Source organism: Quercus suber, unplaced genomic scaffold, assembly GCF_002906115.3.
Source record: "Quercus suber isolate HL8 unplaced genomic scaffold, Cork oak 2.0 scaffold_221, whole genome shotgun sequence".
In the NCBI taxonomy this organism is placed as follows: Eukaryota; Viridiplantae; Streptophyta; class Magnoliopsida; order Fagales; family Fagaceae; genus Quercus; species Quercus suber.
In genome coordinates this window covers 201,712-219,589 of record NW_027069679.1, presented here as the reverse complement: position 1 = coordinate 219,589, position 17,878 = coordinate 201,712, and the positions used below count along the sequence as shown (strand labels likewise).

The following is a 17,878-nucleotide window of genomic DNA, read 5'->3' as shown; positions in this document are numbered from 1 at the left end:
ATATACTGGGATCCGTGCATCATTGGTTAGTCGCGTACTGGGAGCCGTGCATTGAAAAAAGAGATTGCCTTTATATTATAAGTCTAATTGGGTATTGAGGTAAGAGTTCAACTGTAGATTGATATTAAATACTGCTATTCATTTTACTTGTAATCGCTTATTTTGATAATAGTGGCTTCTCAAGAGTAATGACCTTAAATTCACCCAGTGAGATTTTGTCTCGGTGGTTTTCCCCATTCATATTCAAATCACCCGTGTCAAATTTATTTTCTGTTGCATTTAACTTAGTTGGTTATTTTTTTTGTACTACCACGTTTATTGAATGTAATTAAATCTAATTAATTCACTTGGCTAATTAATTGATTAAGTTACCAAAGGAGTCAATACATTCTTGTTCTATCATAACTTCTAATTCTACAAAAGACATTGCTTATCACACTCACTATTGCATATTTATTATGCACTACCATGTGGGCTAAAATCATGCTTTCACAAAAAAAAATTCAATTAAAACTGTGAATTTGTTATTTTAAAACATGATTTCATTATTTCACAATTTTGTCTAAAAGTGTGTTTTCAAAACATGATTTCAAAGAGAGTATAATAAACAAAGCATATAATGATAGAGAGTAACAGAATTTTCCTTTTTGTAAATTATGGAACAAGCAATGAGAATAGTTGTCTCGAGTCTCTACATTAACAAACTCAGAAACTCAAATTAATTTCTTCTTGATGTTTTGGTCTCTCTCTCTCTCTCTCTCTCTCTCTCTCTCAAGTGTTTTCCCATTTGCTTTCTATTAACATTTTTGTTGTCGTCCGCAAATTTTTTTCTTTCAATAATTGTTGTCAAATAAAATCTTAATCTATTAATTATTGGAAATGATTTAACAATGTCTTGGTAAAGATGCAACACAATACCGAGCTCTGGCAATATGATCTAGTTCCAAATTTCCATTCATCCCAACCCAAACCAATACTAAAATTTACGTGATTTTACAATATTCTTACATTCATAGAATTGCAGCAATTTTCAGTGTTAGAAAAATACAGAGGCGTACAATGATATAGCAAACTCTAATTCTGAAGGAACAAATATATACCTCAAACAAACGAGTTCAAAAAAAGGGCAAAAGACAGTTCAAGTTAGCCACCGTTTTATGGATTAAGCCTTACAAAAATATCTCATTTAAAACTGTAATTGTTAGAAATACTAAATCGTAGTATTGTATTTCATAATCAAGAAATATACATGTGATGCCTTTTTATATAGGAGGCATATGTGTGCGGTACAAGTAAGTATATGTGTGCAGTACAAGTAAAGTGTAGTACAAGTACAAGTGCTATACAAGTAAACCATCTGGGCCTAAAGCCCATAACCTAAAATACATTAACAGCCCCCCTCAAACTCAAGGTGGATGTGAGACCAGCTTGAGGTTGTCAACCAAATCACGAGTGCGTCCCTTAGGAAGTGCCTTGGTGAAGATATCTGCAAGTTGATCTTTGGAGGAGACGGAGAAAAGCTTGAGAGCACCATGGACAAGATGAGAACGGATAAAATGACAATCAATCTCGATGTGTTTAGTCCGTTCATGAAAGACGTCATTGTGAGCAATATGAATAGCACTCTGGTTGTCACAATAAAGGGGAGTAGCAGAGGATGTGGACACCCCCAAATCCTTAAGAAGCCATCGTAGCCAAAGGAGCTCAGATGTGGTGTCAGCAAGAGCATGATATTCTGCTTCAGTACTAGAGCGGGCCACGAAAGTTTGTTTCTTACTTCGCCAAGAAATCAAAGAAGAACCAAGGAGAAAGCAATAACCTGTAGTGGACCTGCGATCAGTGGGATCTCCTGCCCAATCAGCATCAGAGAATGCACGAAGTACAAGAGGAGACTGAGCTGAGTAGAAAAGGCCATGAAAGATAGTGCCCTTCAAGTATCGTAGAATGCGCAGAACAGCAGCATAGTGAGTCGATCGTGGAGCAGACAGATACTGGCTCACCTGATGAACAGCATAAGAAATGTCCGGACGAGTAACTGTGAGATAAACTAGGCTGCCAACCAATCGTCTGTAAAGAGAGGGATTAGACAATGGTTTCCCCCCGAGGGTGTCAGATGCGCATTAAGTTCAACTGGAGTGTCAACAGTCTTGCTGTCAGTAAGTCCAGCTCGAGATAAAAGGTCAGATGCATACTTGGCTTGAGTAATATAAAGACCATCTGTAGAGCGAGTGATCTCAAGGCCCAAGAAATAGTTGAGATGTCCAAGGTCTTTCATCTCAAACTGCTGACTAAGAAAATCCTTGAGTTCTTGAATGCCACTGAGGTCATCACCAGTTATGATCATATCATCCCCATATAGAAGGAGTAAAATGGTACCTTTATCATTGCGACGAAGAAATAAGGCAGAATCATAAGGACTGGCAGTGTAACCCAAGCGAAAGATGGTGGAGCTGAACTTGGCAAACCAAGCTCGTGGAGCTTGTTTAAGGCCATAAAGTGCACGTCGAAGGCGACAAACCTTGTTTGTTTCAACAGAAAGACCAGGAGGAGGTTGCATATAGACTTCTTCATGCAGATCCCCATTAAGGAAGGCATTTTTAACATCCATATGAAAAAGGTCCCATTTACTAGCAGCAGCAACAGCTAAGAGGGCACGAACAGAGGAGATACGGGCAACTGGAGCAAAAGTCTCTTCATAATCAATCCCATACTCCTGTGTAAAACCTTTTGCAACAAGACGAGCCTTATAGCGCTCGATGGACCCATCAGAGCGAGTCTTGATCTTATAGATCCACTTACAACCAACCACAGACTGACTAGGAGGGAGAGTAACCAGATCCCAAGTATGGTTTTTGGTTAATGCATCAATTTCCTCTTTCATTGCAATCTGCCATAAAGGGTCAGTAGAGGCCTCACGATAGGTTTGAGGCTCATGGAGTGTAGCAAGGGCAGTGTAACAATGATAGTCAAGTAAATGTGCAGGAATGGATCTTACCCGGGTTGAGTGGCGAGGTGGAATGTCTTGTGGAGGATCTTCAGGCGGAGCAGAAGCAGGCCAACAAGAAGTTCTGCAATTATTGCAAGCGTCCTGGCCACACCATTGAGACTTGTTACCGTCGCAACAAATCTACTGCTGCTGTTGCTAATACTGAGAGGGGGTGTCATATGATTGCAACAGGCAGAATCAAAAAGCCAAGTTTGAGACTTACCGAGCAGAACTGAGAGAGCAGTGGAAAGAGATGCATTACCAGCCATACGAACAGCCTGATATTTCATGGATCCGTGAGTAGTGGAGTACCTTTTGGCCAACATATCCCATGCTGATTTTGCATCATCAAAGCTGCCCAACAGATTGGAGATGGAGGGAATGGAAGTGTTCTGAATCCATGTGAGGATCATATGGTTGTGACTATCCCATTCAATCATGCGACCAAGGAAGGCAGCATCTTCTTCACTTGCTCCCTTAACAGGAATGGTAATTGAACCAGTACAGTAATGCCAGATCATGCGACCCTTAAGAAAACTGCGCATAGCTTGAGACCAAGATAAGTAATTCTTGTTCCCCTCCAATACAGTATTGATGGGGCGAGGAAGAAAAACATCCTTTTTATCCATTTAGAAACACAATATGCAAAAACAGACTGCAAAAATGAAATCTACGCGAAAAACTGAGTAAGGAGAACCTGAACTGCAAAAGTCAACTATGGCAAAAAGTCAACGGTCAAAGTCAACGCGGTCAAAGTCAACCCAGTCAATTGGTCTGGAACGATGACGTAAGCAAGCTGACGTGTGCTGACGTAAGCGCTGATGACGTCACTAGGGCTGACGTCAGCAGACCGTGGAGCGTGTGTCCGGCGCGTGCAGGCGCGTGGTGGCGCGTGGAGGAGAGTGGCCGGCGCGTGGGAGCGCGTGGGGGCGCGTGAAGGTTCTTGGAGGCGCGTGGCAGGGACGCCGAGAATTGTAGTGGCGCGTGGAGGCGCGTGTTTGGTCCGATGACGATGAAATTTCACAGAAAAGTAGATCGGAGATATTTCTTTCCGATGGTACAATCTGTGGTCTGATCGGAGAGGCGGAAGCGATGGTGGCGGCAAGGCAGTGGTTTTTGATGTATTGGAGTCGTGGTGGGGGCAGTGGTGCTGCTCACAACAACGGCTGCAGATGACACCCAAGAAGACAAGACTGCTTAAGAGCAACACACCAAAGGATTAGAGCAGTGGCTCTGATACCATGTTAAATATTAGCATTGATACACCATGTTGAATATGCTAGTATGGATGCGGAAGCGAAAGCATAAAGTATAGAACACAATAACACACGAAGATTATGTGGTTCAGCCTAACGGCCTACATCCACGGAGGAAACCCTAAAGGGCTACATCAATAATATATTATAGTGTAGTACAAATCCTGTGTTATAATGAACCATAACATGGGTATATATAGTAGACTAAACCCTAGACTAATAGACTTCTAGTACAAGTAGGAGACTTGGCTTGCACACAAAGTAGAATTAGGTTTGGGCCTATGTTAATGGGCTAATCTATCTCTAACACCCCCTCTCAAACTTAAGATGGAAGCTTGATGAAATCTTGAGATTTGATAAGGTTGAGAAGATCCCTTGAATGAAGTTTGGCTCTGTGACGGTAGTTTGAGGAAGGCAATGGTCTTGCAGTGTTGATGCGACTTTTAACAGTGGCATGACTATACTGGAGATTTTTGACGGCAGCAGCAGAAAGCCAAAGAAGATGAACACAGCGAAAAAACACCGAGGAAGACAAAGATTGCTCTTAAATATACCGCAAGAACAGAAAACCATGGCCACAAGAAAGTAGCTCTGATACCATGTTAGAAATACTGAATCGTAGTATTGTATTTCATAATCAAGAAATATACATGTGATGCCTTTTTATATAGGAGACATATGTGTGCGGTACAAGTAAGTATATGTGTGCAGTACAAGTAAAGTGTAGTACAAGTACAAGTGCTATACAAGTAAACCATCTGGGCCTAAAGCCCATAACCTAAAATACATTAACAGTAATGAATAAGAAATATTATTGATGATCAAAAAACACAATACAAAGCTGAGCTAAGAGCCAAAAGGCTCAGCACTGTTTCAATGCAGAACATTTTCTTTACAAATAAGAACAGTACTAAAACAAAACAGAAGATCTAAACTTTTTTTGATTTTTTGGATGAATAACACACCTAAACTCAATCTATGCAATAACTTGGCCAACAATAACCGTAATATCATCTCTCTTTCCTCCGTTGTGCTTCAGTCCAGCCAGCCGAGCAGCTTGTGCAAATGGGCTATCGACATTTTCATCCATAGAATTGAACAATGCCAAGTGTGCAATAGTGGAAGCCAACTTCTCTGTGTTTACACCTTCCAAACTTCCCTTACTGATAATATCTTCGATTTCTGCAGTGAACATATTGTCTAGAAGCCCACCAGTACCAAGAACTATAATGTCTCCAGGTAATAAACGTTCCACTGTTGTTACAATAGCTGAACATGGCTTATCACATGTCATGCTATTTCCCAACTGGTACGGATAGTTAAAACCATATTGTTGTATCAGCGATTTATACACACATTTACTGTTCCTGAAAATCATAAACCCACTGTTTCCCACGTTGATAGCACGTAAATAATAATCCTTGAAAGTCACAATACAAGCCGTGGATGAACCCATAGCCTTGGTATTCAAGAAACCTTCCTCCAAAGCTTGTCTTAGGTCCACGATACGATTGAGTGGTGGTTGTTGCCTTTGGACTGCGGTCACAACATTCGAAATCAGTTGGCGTGCGTATTTTCCAGCGTCTACGCCATATCTAGCCCAACCGCCAACACCGTCAGCCACGCCAATAGTGTTCTTCTCCGCAAAGATAAAGTGCGCGTCGTCGCCTTGAGATTGAGGATTTCCTGCTTTGTCCTTAGGGGTATAGTGCGAACCAAAACTCATCCTCATGCATCCTCTTCCTCGTTCCTGCAGCACAGGAATTAACACCACTTTTCCATCAACGCGTTCCTTCTTGAAGATCATGTTGGATCCAAATAGAGAAAAAAAAAAAAAAACTACTAGAAATTTTGGAGTTGTAGAGGAGGTAGAAATAAAAGGTAGGGTTTGAGTTAAAATTATATAGACATAAGAGTTAGAAGATATTATAAATTGTTGCTCCTCTCTACTAGTTTTAGTCGGAATAAGTGTTCCTGATATTTAGATAAAGTTCCTAATATTTAGCCAAAAAATATAAATAGATAATGTTAATGTGTTTTTAATTGGACCGGTTAGATTGTTCATTCTTTTATTTATATGACGTTTTGAGATTTGTATTTTCATGGACTCTCTGTTGGGATTCTGAAATCTTCAAATCAATTTAGGATTTAAAAAAAAAAAAATTTATCAAAACCTTTTGTTTTTATTTTGTTTTTTGTTTTTTTTACCTCGCAATATAAACTATAAAGTCAAAAACAAAGAAACTCCAATTAAAGTAGAGAAAATAGAGTCGGTGGGTCACCGCACTTAAATGGGAATGCTACGGATCCAATACTCTCCAACGGTCATATTACAAGTTTGTAGTAACGTGGTGTGACAAAGTGTGTTTTCATAAACTTTTTGTACTACACTCAAATTAATTTCTTTTTTCTTGTGGTCTGAATCTCTGTTTTTCTCTTACTCAAGTACTTTCCTCTTTGTTTTCTGATAACGTCTTCTTGTTGTATGTTGTCAAATAAGAGTTTTAGAGTCTGTTTGATACATGTGTTTAAACACATATTTTCAGTTTTTAAATAATATTACATGTATTTTTACGCACTTTTTTACCCAAATATATTTTCAAAAATACAAACAATTTTACTAGAATAATATTACCAAACAGCCCCTTAGTCTCTTAATTATTAGAAATCTTTACGATTTTTGTGACTATTATATATGCTAAAGATTAATGGATTACTGTTTAACTATGTTTTCAAACTTTCATTTAATACATTTTGTGGAATTATATATGCTAAATATTGATTATGCTTGAATTTTATAATATAAAAAAATTAAAATAAAAAAAGAAAAGAGAGAGAGAGTTTATGTTGGACCTAAACAGGAAAAAACATAAGAGCAAGCTTAAAAGTCCACGAAAATGTCATTTTTGGAGGTGTAGAGAGGAAGTAGAAAAAACCTACGGTTTTGGTTATATATATATATATATATATCATGTAGACTCTTATGGAAGGAATGTTAGAGAGACAAACTCATACATAGAAAAAAGAAGAAGAAGAAGAAAAAACATACAATGTTAACGCATTTTGTGTTTTGTTTAAGTAGACATGTGATTGAATTTTAAAACGAATACCTAAGGAACAATAGCTAATTTGGTATTTTATCTAAGTTTTGCCCATATGTGTGTGTGCACATGTGTGGTGCTATTCTTTCTTTTAAACTACAAGTAGAAAGCACACATGTGAAACCATCACCTTGAGAATGTTGGGCAATGAAATGACTTTCAAGATGCAATCGAGAGAGGCATATTCAATGTAGTTTCTCAAATGATTTCCTAATCATCTTCCTAGAATCACTCTTAAAATTGACTCAATAATGACTTTTCTCGACCTTGCTGCACAAGTAAATGAAGTCATTTCATGTGAATCTAAAAGCATTACAATTTCAATTATTTTGGGAAAATTTTGTATGGCCTTATTTCTGAATTTTTAGTCCATTATAATGACTTTTATGTGAGGACTTAAGAAAGTTTTTTATTTTTTGAGACTATTTTTGCATTAGTTATTGGACATTACACGTAGTTCATAAGATGCATTATGTGTGATTTAGGTATGAGAATGATGTTCACATATAGAATATCAAAAGTTATTTGTAAACTCATAAATATTAGTTCATAGTCTGTGAAATTTAGGCATTCCATCTACAAATACTGTAGCATGTCAATTATGATAATTTATCTTGATCGTGGAATTAGAGACTTTTGATTGATATGTTGATGTGTCTCAAGTGTTGGGGATACATTGAATTGGGCTACTATGAGATTTTTTGTTCTACTAGTTACTGTTACTTGAACAAATAAATCTCACTACTTCTATTTTGGAGTGAGATCTTGTTTAGTTAATACCTTAGTATATTGGATAATCACATGTAGTGTGTTGGAAGCATTATTCCTCAAGAGGAAATTCATAATCTTGAAAAAAGAGACACGAAACATCCCCTTGTAAAAGATAATTGGAATTGATTACTTAGAATATTATGTCTAAACATTTTAGTAAGGAGTTACTATAATTTATATTCAATAGAGTTAGACTTAATAAGGATATAAAAATAATCAAGAGATTAAACTAAGGATTCAATAACTTAAGATGAAGGGATTTATAAAGTGATAGTAACCATTAACTTTATTTCACTATGGATGATTTCATGGAAAGTTTAACTATCACACCCTAGCTCATCATTGACATGATATTGTCCACTTTGGGTTGTCCGTCATGGTTTTAAAAGGCTCATACCAGTTAGAGTCCAAGGTCTCCGTATATGGCACAAGACCTCCCCTTAACTAGGTGATGTGGGACTTAGCTTAGATTTGGTTCTCTCTCACCCCACACCACTTGAGATTTTTTTTTGCCTTTTGAATCCCCGCATTAACTTCTATTTAATAAAGTTTTGGGATGATTAAATAATCATATAGAAACTTAGAGTGCCACCAAAACTTTATAGGGAAATATATAAATGATAGGATTTGCAAGACCCATTGGAACTAGTTTTTTTATTTCCCTTCGGTCCCACTTCACGCCACGCTCTAAAAAGCCCACATAAGCTGGCCAATTAGCTAATCCATTATGTGTTAAAAAAATAAAAAAAGATTAGTCATTTAATGAAAACCTAAGTCTTTGCACTACAAGTTTTAGTGAGAAAAGTTCTCTCTCACCCTCTTGGGCTACACGACTGAAAAAGAGAAGAAATATCATATTTTTCAACTCTCCATGGTGCACACAACTAGGGTTTTGAAGTCAAGGAAGAGAATCCACTCTTACAGAAAATTATGTGGTCATTGAAGCGAAGATCAATGAAATTTCAAAATTAAGTTAATTTCTAGGACTTTAGATGTTTCAAGGAATCAAGTGTGCTTGATGAGTTTGTTCTTGGTGAGTTTTTTCAAAGTAGATGCAAAGTAGATGCACAAAAGGTATGACTCTATAAATCCTAATTAGAAAATTCAAAAGTGCATGTGTTCAAGCATAATAAAAGTAGATGTTGGTTTTTCTTTTATGCTGCACATGATTTGTGTGAGATGCAAATAGTTTTCCAATAGTTTATACTATTTTATTAGTCCCTTTACTTTATCTTTTTCTCATTGCATGCCTTTGTCCTAATTTCCTTTTTTTATATTTACTTTTTTTCCTTTACAGTTATAGGTTTTTGTGAGCTAAAACATTAACCTCTCACATCGATACACTTTGAACAATTATGTTAATAAGTTTGTGCAAAGGAGTAAATAAGTAGTAGTATTTTAAATCACAGACAACATATTGAAAATAAAATAAGGATAAAATTACGTTTCAAAACTAATTCAATTTTTTACTTCGTTAAATTTTTGTATATGAACATTTAAATTTAATTTATTAATGTGTGTATTTATTTATTCAATTTTTTGTTCTTATAAATTAATTGTTATTGATTATAGTGTGTTAGTTTGTGTATATATATGTTACTAGTTATGTTTATGTTTTTTTTTTTTTTTTTTTAATGTTTGGGTGTGCGATTGTATGTATTTTCATTTGTGTGTGTTTCTTTGGAGCAAAAAGACTAATAACATGACCATCATTCTAAGAATATTGGGCAATCTTTGGAGTCATCTTCGTTATAGAATTAGCAAAGTCATTGCTTGTATAATCAAAACCATATGAATTGTAGTTGCACTAGATCAATAAAATATTAAAATTTCTCAATATGATAATTTTAATTTTAAAAAAGACAAAAAAGGGAAATTGTCCATTTGAAAGTGTAATATGAAAAATAAATGAATGTAACTGCATCAAATCCATGAATAAAACTCCCAATATTAATTACGAAAACTCCACAACATCATGGTTTAGACATTTTTTTTTTTTAGAAAGACGTAAATGCTATTGATAATGAACAAGCTTCCTGCAAAACATACCATCAATATTTTTCTACCATGGTATGCATTATCTAAAATTCAATTAACTTTAGTAATAAATAAGAAGGATAAACTATAGATAATGCCGTGCAGTGCATATACAATGAATAAATCATTCGGACAATTTTTTCAATGAATATGTCGTTTGAACTGTTAGGATTAGTGACTTAAAATTCTAATGTATAATGCTATGTATGACATTATGTTACAAGTAATAAAGTTGTTTTGTTATCTAAAATAATGGTAACATGAATATTTGGACATTGTATTACTTCGAATATTTTCATGAATGGGTTAAATGTTTACATAATAAAGTTTTAGGATATAATTTATTAATCAGGATTAGAGTAAAATTATAATTATAAAGTAGTGTTAAATATAATTAATGGTAACTTTGGACTTGTTAAGAGTTGACAAATAAGCTCAAAACCCATTGGAGCTAGAACTTTATTTGTCCCTTTTGGTTACAGCCCAAGCCACACACTAAAACCTAATTGGACTGGTTTAAAAGGCTAACCCAATTAGATAATCAGTTTTTTATTTAATAAGAGTTATTAAATAAAGTAACTGCAAGTGCAGTAAAATGTATATATATGATTAAAAGAGAAACAGACAGATTTTATTAAGTCACTCTCTTATTCTCTTGAACAAGTATGTATACAACTAATTGAGAAACTACACATCTTAGGCATACATGAAATTGGAGTGAAGATTGAAAGTCTTCCCAAGTTCAATTTTTTCAATATTCATTTTTTTTTGAATTTTACTGCATTAAAGTATGCCTTCTTGCAACGAGTTCACAACGATTTCCATGACTCTTATGAGCCAAAGTTGGTATCACTTGGTCCAATCCACCACGTTAATCCAAATTACCAGCTAGGATAGGATTACAAGCTACTATTGACAAATGAATTCATTAAGGGTAGCGGTAAGAGTATGGAAGATATATACAAGATGATTAAGGAGAAAATCAATGAACTGAGGACATGCTTCGACGAGCATTACAAGAAAAGAGGCCACTAGCAAGGGTAAAATGCCCTCACAAAAATTCAAATATCATCGCAAAAGGTTATTAGCGAGGCCATATGGCCCTCGAAGGCCGTTGTATTTGCTCTTGTTGCTAAAAGAGATTTTGTGACCATGCTTTCGCAAATAGATAATTTACGAGTGGAATCCACCATCATTATTGAACAAATCCACCCTCACAAATATATTACCAAACGATGAGAAAAGTCAACGACTTATTTTTAGTGAAGGAAAGCAATCATCGTTAACAACTATTTGTAAGAACCTTCATACCCTCGCAATTAATTATTTACGAATTTCAAATTGATGAAATACTTTTTAGAAACGAATAGTGTCGTCGTTAAAATTTATTTGTGAGGGCTTTTAACCCCTTTCAATTAATTAGAAATAATAGTGACAACGTTAAGTTGTCGCTTAAAATATTCTTGCAAGGGGTTAAGTGGGGTCGCTATTTTATAAATTACGAGGGACTTTGTCGTCTCTATAAAGTTATTTATAACCAAATTTTTATCTCATCAGTGGTAATATTTTATATAATATTTTAAATATTTTATTATTTATTTATTTTTAAGTTATTTTATATCATTTTTGTTTAATTTTCCTGTTATAATAGTATAATGATTATTAAAATTGATCCATCAAAACATAAAAATTCCTATAAGTTCAAACTTTAAAATATAGAATATACAAAGAAATCCTGAAATTAAACCATGACATAAAAATATTGTTTTAAACTTAAACAACTAGAATTATGACAAGATCTATATTAGTTTTCCTCTAAGTCACCCTCCAAGTTGTTTTCGACCTCTATGTTATTGTTTGAGTTGTCCTCTTCATCTCTGCTAGTCCTTTAACAAAAAACAAAAAAAAGCATTAAACATTAGTTAAAATGAAACAATTAAAGTGAATTTATATTTGTATCAATGCTTCAATAAATAAGTACACATATTACTATATCAAATATAATCATATAATATACCATAAACAACAGTAATAACTTTTTTTTTTTTTTTTTAATTTAACAATAATAACAACTTAATTTGATTATTTAAACCACTATCAAAATTAAATATAAATTAAAATAATATAACAATTGTGAAAAATGTAAACCACAAATAATGGTTAGAGAGAGTGCATGAGAGATAGAGAGAATTTATGACATGTATGTCATTTATACTCACCTCCCATTCTTCATCCATCCATTTATCCACCATCATTTTCCAAAAGGATGTAGGAATGAAGGAATGACCATTCTTGTCACGATCTTCTTTCTTTGTGTACTTCTTAAAAATAGGATTTTTAATGTGAAACATCCAATCAAAATAGTGGTGTTTCACATATTCCACAAATGCCTTCTTCACTTCCTTGTCTAGTTGCTTAGGCTTAAAATGTTGAGCTATATAGCAAGCATATAGAGTTTCAAGAACAGATCTTGGGTATTCAGTGAAACTCATCCAAGCTCCATTCAATTTTTGGTGAAAAAGAATTGTAATCTTACAAGCAGTTTTTGGTGTGACGATTCTGGCTTTACTTTTACCTTCCCTGCCACGTCTAACTACTAATAGTTAGTATTAATATTATGAAAGTATAATATAAATATGTATATTTCCAATACAATTGTGTTAAAGACATGATCCACTAGTAAAAAATGATACTAGACCTCATCCCCAATCCAACGATACTTGTTACAACAATCAACACACAAATAATTGGTTTTCATATCTTTATTTATTGAATATTTAAATGCATACTTAAGAAAATTTTCAACCCCATTAATATACTCTGCACAATTTAGTAGAATGATGCATCCAAAATTTATCAACTGACAGTTTATCCACTCCATATAAAGCATCATATTAATCATAACTAAAAACAATAATGGTTACTAAAACATATATAATTATGCAATTTCAAAAATAACTAGCATAGTTAACATTGAGTCCTATAAACACATACATCTTTTAGTATTTTCAAATTTTCTTTTAGTATTTCATTTTTTTTTTTTTACTATCCCATCTAGGTGAGCTTGACGGGACTGAGATGGTTGGCTTCATATTGTCACATCTTTTAATATTACTTTTTTTTTTAATGAATAACTAATCATGCATAGGCCAATAAATAATAATTTAATAATATAAGAATTACTCAAGAATTGCACCGACATTCATTCATAGCTAAATTAAGTATAATTAACAATTTTTTCAGAACTAGATACATGCTCATCATCCTATCACATTGATAAATTGAAACATAAGTTTTCAATTGACAACTATAAAAGGTGCAAACTAATTAATATTGATCTTTATTGTGTACGTCATGAATCAATGATAATTCGTAGCCACCAAAAAAAGAAAGACATATTTGTTGGAAATTTAGACCCCTTAAACACACAGATTGCGTAGCCTAGATTAATTAGCCAAGTTGTTACTTAGTCAAATTAAGCAATTCTAGGTTAAAACAATCCAAACAATCATATCAAGAATATAAAGCAGCGGAAAATAAATAACACAAGATATGATCACCCAGGAAACCACACGGTAAAAACCTGGGGAGGATTTGACCCACCGATCCTCAAGGCTAACCTGAATTCACTATGAAAGAATTGAAGTTCGTACAAAAGGACTACAAGCTCCCCGCTCGACTTCCTAATGCTACCCATTTTTTTTTTTTTTTTTTTTTTTTTTCGAGATATGGAGGGGGGCCAAAATGGGGATATACCCCTTTCAGCAAACCTTTCCAGCAAAATGCCCACTATCTGAAACTATTTAGGGATATGCTCCTGTTTTAAACTCGATTTTCTAAAAATTGAGTTTCAATGAAAAACTCAATTTGTCGAAAATCAAGTTATTTGCATATAACTCGAAAAATAACTCGATTTTCTGTAAATCGAATTTTTCATTAAAACTCGATTTTCTAAAAATTGAGTTTCAAAGTAGGAGTGTATTCTTAAATAGTTTCAGACATGGAACACTTTGCTGAAAAAATTGACTGAAAGAGGTAAAACCCAATTTTGGCCTATGGAGTAGCAATTTCTAGCTGCCTATTGTATAAACCATACAGCTTGAGTCCCATCTAACTTGGGAGTTAGTCAATGTTGATGGCATGTGTAAAGCTCTCATTTTCGCAAAATAGGTTAGTTTTTTGAGCTGATTGTGGATCGTGTTAGTGGATGCTTGTATAAAGGACTATGTGAAGATTGTCATCCTCACTATGTAACGAAGTTGCTATGGCTCTTGTATGGGTTTGCACTAGTAAAGAAGGGTCCTCAAGTATTGTTAGAGGGATGACCTTTTCTTTTCCCCAAGAATTCAGTCTATTAATAATGTTGACGTTGCTTGAATTTCATTGTCACGTGGGATTAATTCCCATGACATGAACTCAATATTGGCGTTGGAGTCAAAGGGGCACTTTATTTGGTTCGGCAATTTTGTGAACTGCCAAGAATATGTCTTAACATTGCTTTGGAGAGTTGGCCGAATTTGACAAGGATTGAACTACCTGTCCAAGTCTCAACTACCATTTCACAGTCAAGCAGGTCTACCATTTCACAGTCAAAGGGGTGAGCTTCAACAATTCAAACCGAAGGCTTCAACAATTCAAACCGAAGGCTTCTAGCGAACTACAACCTACTATCATTGTGTATGTATAAGTCTCATTCACACCCAACATAAGTTGACATTGATTTTCAAACACAAAACACAAGCTGATATTAATCTCCTTCAATCTTTTTCTTTCTTTCTTTTGCTCAGTTCAATCTTCATACTTAATTTGATATTACAAGTTGTCTTGCATAACCCCCTTAAGACCATCATGGAGGTATCACCATTGAGGCAAGTCAGAAAAGAAAAAGGAGCAAAAGAAACCAAATTGGTATTGAAGTTGAAGTTTGGTGTAACTTGGAAGGCCATCAAAAAGGCATCATCATCCACTATGAAGCTGAATCGTTTTCATCTAACTTGTGCATCAAGCATGAAAGAACTCTCCCTAGTCCGGGTTCAAGCAGAGGAGGCTGTTAAGCCAATTCAACAAGCACATACAAAGAAAAAAGCTTCTCATGTTGTCACAAAATCACTATTATCCCTCCTCCAATTGCCATACACAGCTTCAGATTTTATAGACTGGGGTGATCTAATGACTCCCACCAAGTCTCCAAAGGAAAACATATCAACAAAATGGCGTGAAATTCATGGTTTGCACAATTGGGACAGTCTTCTTGACCCTCTCCATCCTTGGCTTCGACGAGAAATTATTAAATATGGAGAATTTGCGCAGGCTACTTATGACGGATTTGACTTTGATCCTTTGTCCGAGTTTTGTGGGAGTTGTAGATACAACCGGCACAAGCTTTACGAAGAATTAGGCCTAACAAATCATGGTTACAAGGTTACCAAGTACATCTACGCCATGTCACATGTAGATGTTCCGAGTTGGTTTGAGAGGTCACATCTAGGTGAAACATGGAGCAAAGATTCCAATTGGATGGGCTATGTAGCGGTTAGCAACGATGAAGAATCAGAAAGGAGTGGAAGAAGAGACATAGTCATGGCATGGCGAGGTACGATTGCTCCAACTGAATGGTTCACTGATCTTAAGGCAATGCTTGAGCATATTGGGGATGGGAAAATAAAGGTCCAACATGGGTTTCGTAGTATTTATAAATCAAAGAGTGAGTTCACCAGGTATAACAAGTCGAGTGCTTCTGAGCAAGTCATGGAAGAAGTGAATAGACTCATCAAGTTCTATAAAGCAAAAGATGAAGAAATAAGCTTCACCATCACTGGGCATAGCCTTGGTGGTGCTTTGGCTCTCCTCAATGCTTATGAAGCTGCAACTTCAATCCCTGGCCTTCCCATTAGTGTCATTTCTTTTGGAGCACCAAGGGTTGGGAACTTGGCATTTAAGGAAAAGCTCGATGAAATGGGAGTAAAAACACTACGCATTGTAGTTAAGCAAGATATAGTCCCAAAATTTCCAGGGTTCATATTTAACAATATTCTTCATAAGCTTAATTTTGTTACTAAAAAATTCAATTGGGTTTATAGGCATGTAGGAAGCCAGTTGAAACTTGACATGTTCATGTCACCTTATTTAAAGCGTGAGTCTGATTTGATAGGCAGCCACAATTTGGAGATATACCTCCATCTCTTAGATGGATTTCTTAGCGAGCGGCGCAAGTTTAGGTGGAATGCTCGGAGAGATGTTGCATTGGTGAACAAGACAACAGATATGCTAATTGAGGAGTTGAGGATCCCTAAGTTTTGGTATCAATTGCCTTACAAGGGGCTTGTGCTTAACAAACATGGAAGGTGGGTTAAACCGAGTAGGGAACCCGAAGATATTCCTTCTCCATTACCTGTAGCATCTGAGAATGAAATGCATTAAGCTTTAAATTGTAACACTGTATTCAAATTGTAGATACATAGATGTTTCAAATTGTAATATCAAGCAGTTTTGAGCTTTAAGCTTCTGAGTTTCGTTGAGGATGTTGGGCACTTGAATTGATATCGATTTGTGACACTGTATTCTAAATTGCACTCCAAACTAAATCCTTTGTTTATTCAATCCATCGGCATTGTGTGTGTCACCATGTTCTGCAAACCATTTTTATACCACAGGCACTTTTCAGAATCTAACAAATGATTCACTAATGCTGGAATGGACACAATAGACTTGAAATTAGCCAAAGGACCCAATTTCACTAAGCCAAAAATTTGACCGTGAGAACAATGAAGATAGTAGTCAGGCTTTGGCCTAATCTCAATTGGTTCTGATGTTCTAAACTCAGGCATAAGCCAGCCAGCTGTCACCTTTATAAATTTTTCAACAAGTAGTCAACCTGTTATTACTGTTGATTAGGCTTTGGAAAGCATGCAATAATGGAGGCTGCTGACATGAAAATATTAGCAAACATTCCTTTGGATGGATCAAACCCAGAAAGCAATAACAGAAGTTTAAGATTCATTGAGACTACCCAACTCTTAGTCTTAAGAATGCTGGTTTATGAATAAGTGATTGCCCTTCTCTAACCCTTACTGTTCTCTCTCTCTCTCTCTCTCTCACACACACACACACATATATATTATTTTTTACCATTTCTCCTCCACACATTTTCTGACACTTCCACTTCCCCTTTATAATCTCTCTTCTTCATCTTCAACTTTCTTTGGTTTCTACTTTTCTCTAGCTCTCTGTTCTTCAGTTTACATTGGCGACCTTGTATTTCTTCTCCACTTCTCACTCTCAATTCCCTCAAAATAACTAATCACTGCTAGATCAAACTCACCGATGTAAGCTGTACAGGTTTGCCTGAGTCTTTAAGTGTTTAATTTTTTTAATTTTTTAAAACGTATTTCGGCCCANGTGATTGCCCTTCTCTAACCCTTACTGCCCAACAAAACTAGTTAAGTATAGGACATACTGAAATTATGAAAATAAAAATAACGGTTGGTTTGGTATAGTGGATCCCAAAGTTTCATACGATTCACTAGGTTTTGCGTTCAAAACTCTTAACAGCATCTTGGCTCACTCATAAAGGGTCATTTTTGTTATTAACTAATATTTGTAGCCTTCTCAGGTTCTTTTTTTTTTTTCTTTTTTTAAATAATGAAACTAAAGATAAATGCAAAAAGTAACAGACCATAAATTCAACTAAATTGAGTTGTGTTCACATATTTTATACCATGAAATGA

General features: G+C 35.2%; 2 protein-coding genes across 2 annotated transcripts; one reads left to right on the top strand and one right to left on the bottom strand.

The window, feature by feature from the left end:
- Positions 1-5,218: 5,218 nt before the first annotated feature.
- Positions 5,219-6,049, bottom strand: LOC112011258 (probable protein phosphatase 2C 80). The gene has a single exon (XM_024043639.1). It carries the CDS (start codon positions 6,047-6,049, stop codon positions 5,219-5,221), a length of 831 nt encoding a protein of 276 aa, XP_023899407.1.
- An 8,817-nt stretch (positions 6,050-14,866) lies between these two features.
- Positions 14,867-16,670, top strand: LOC112003878 (phospholipase A1-Igamma1, chloroplastic-like). The gene has a single exon (XM_065779940.1). It carries the CDS (start codon positions 15,000-15,002, stop codon positions 16,569-16,571), a length of 1,572 nt encoding a protein of 523 aa, XP_065636012.1. The 5' UTR covers positions 14,867-14,999; the 3' UTR covers positions 16,572-16,670.
- Positions 16,671-17,878: the final 1,208 nt, after the last annotated feature.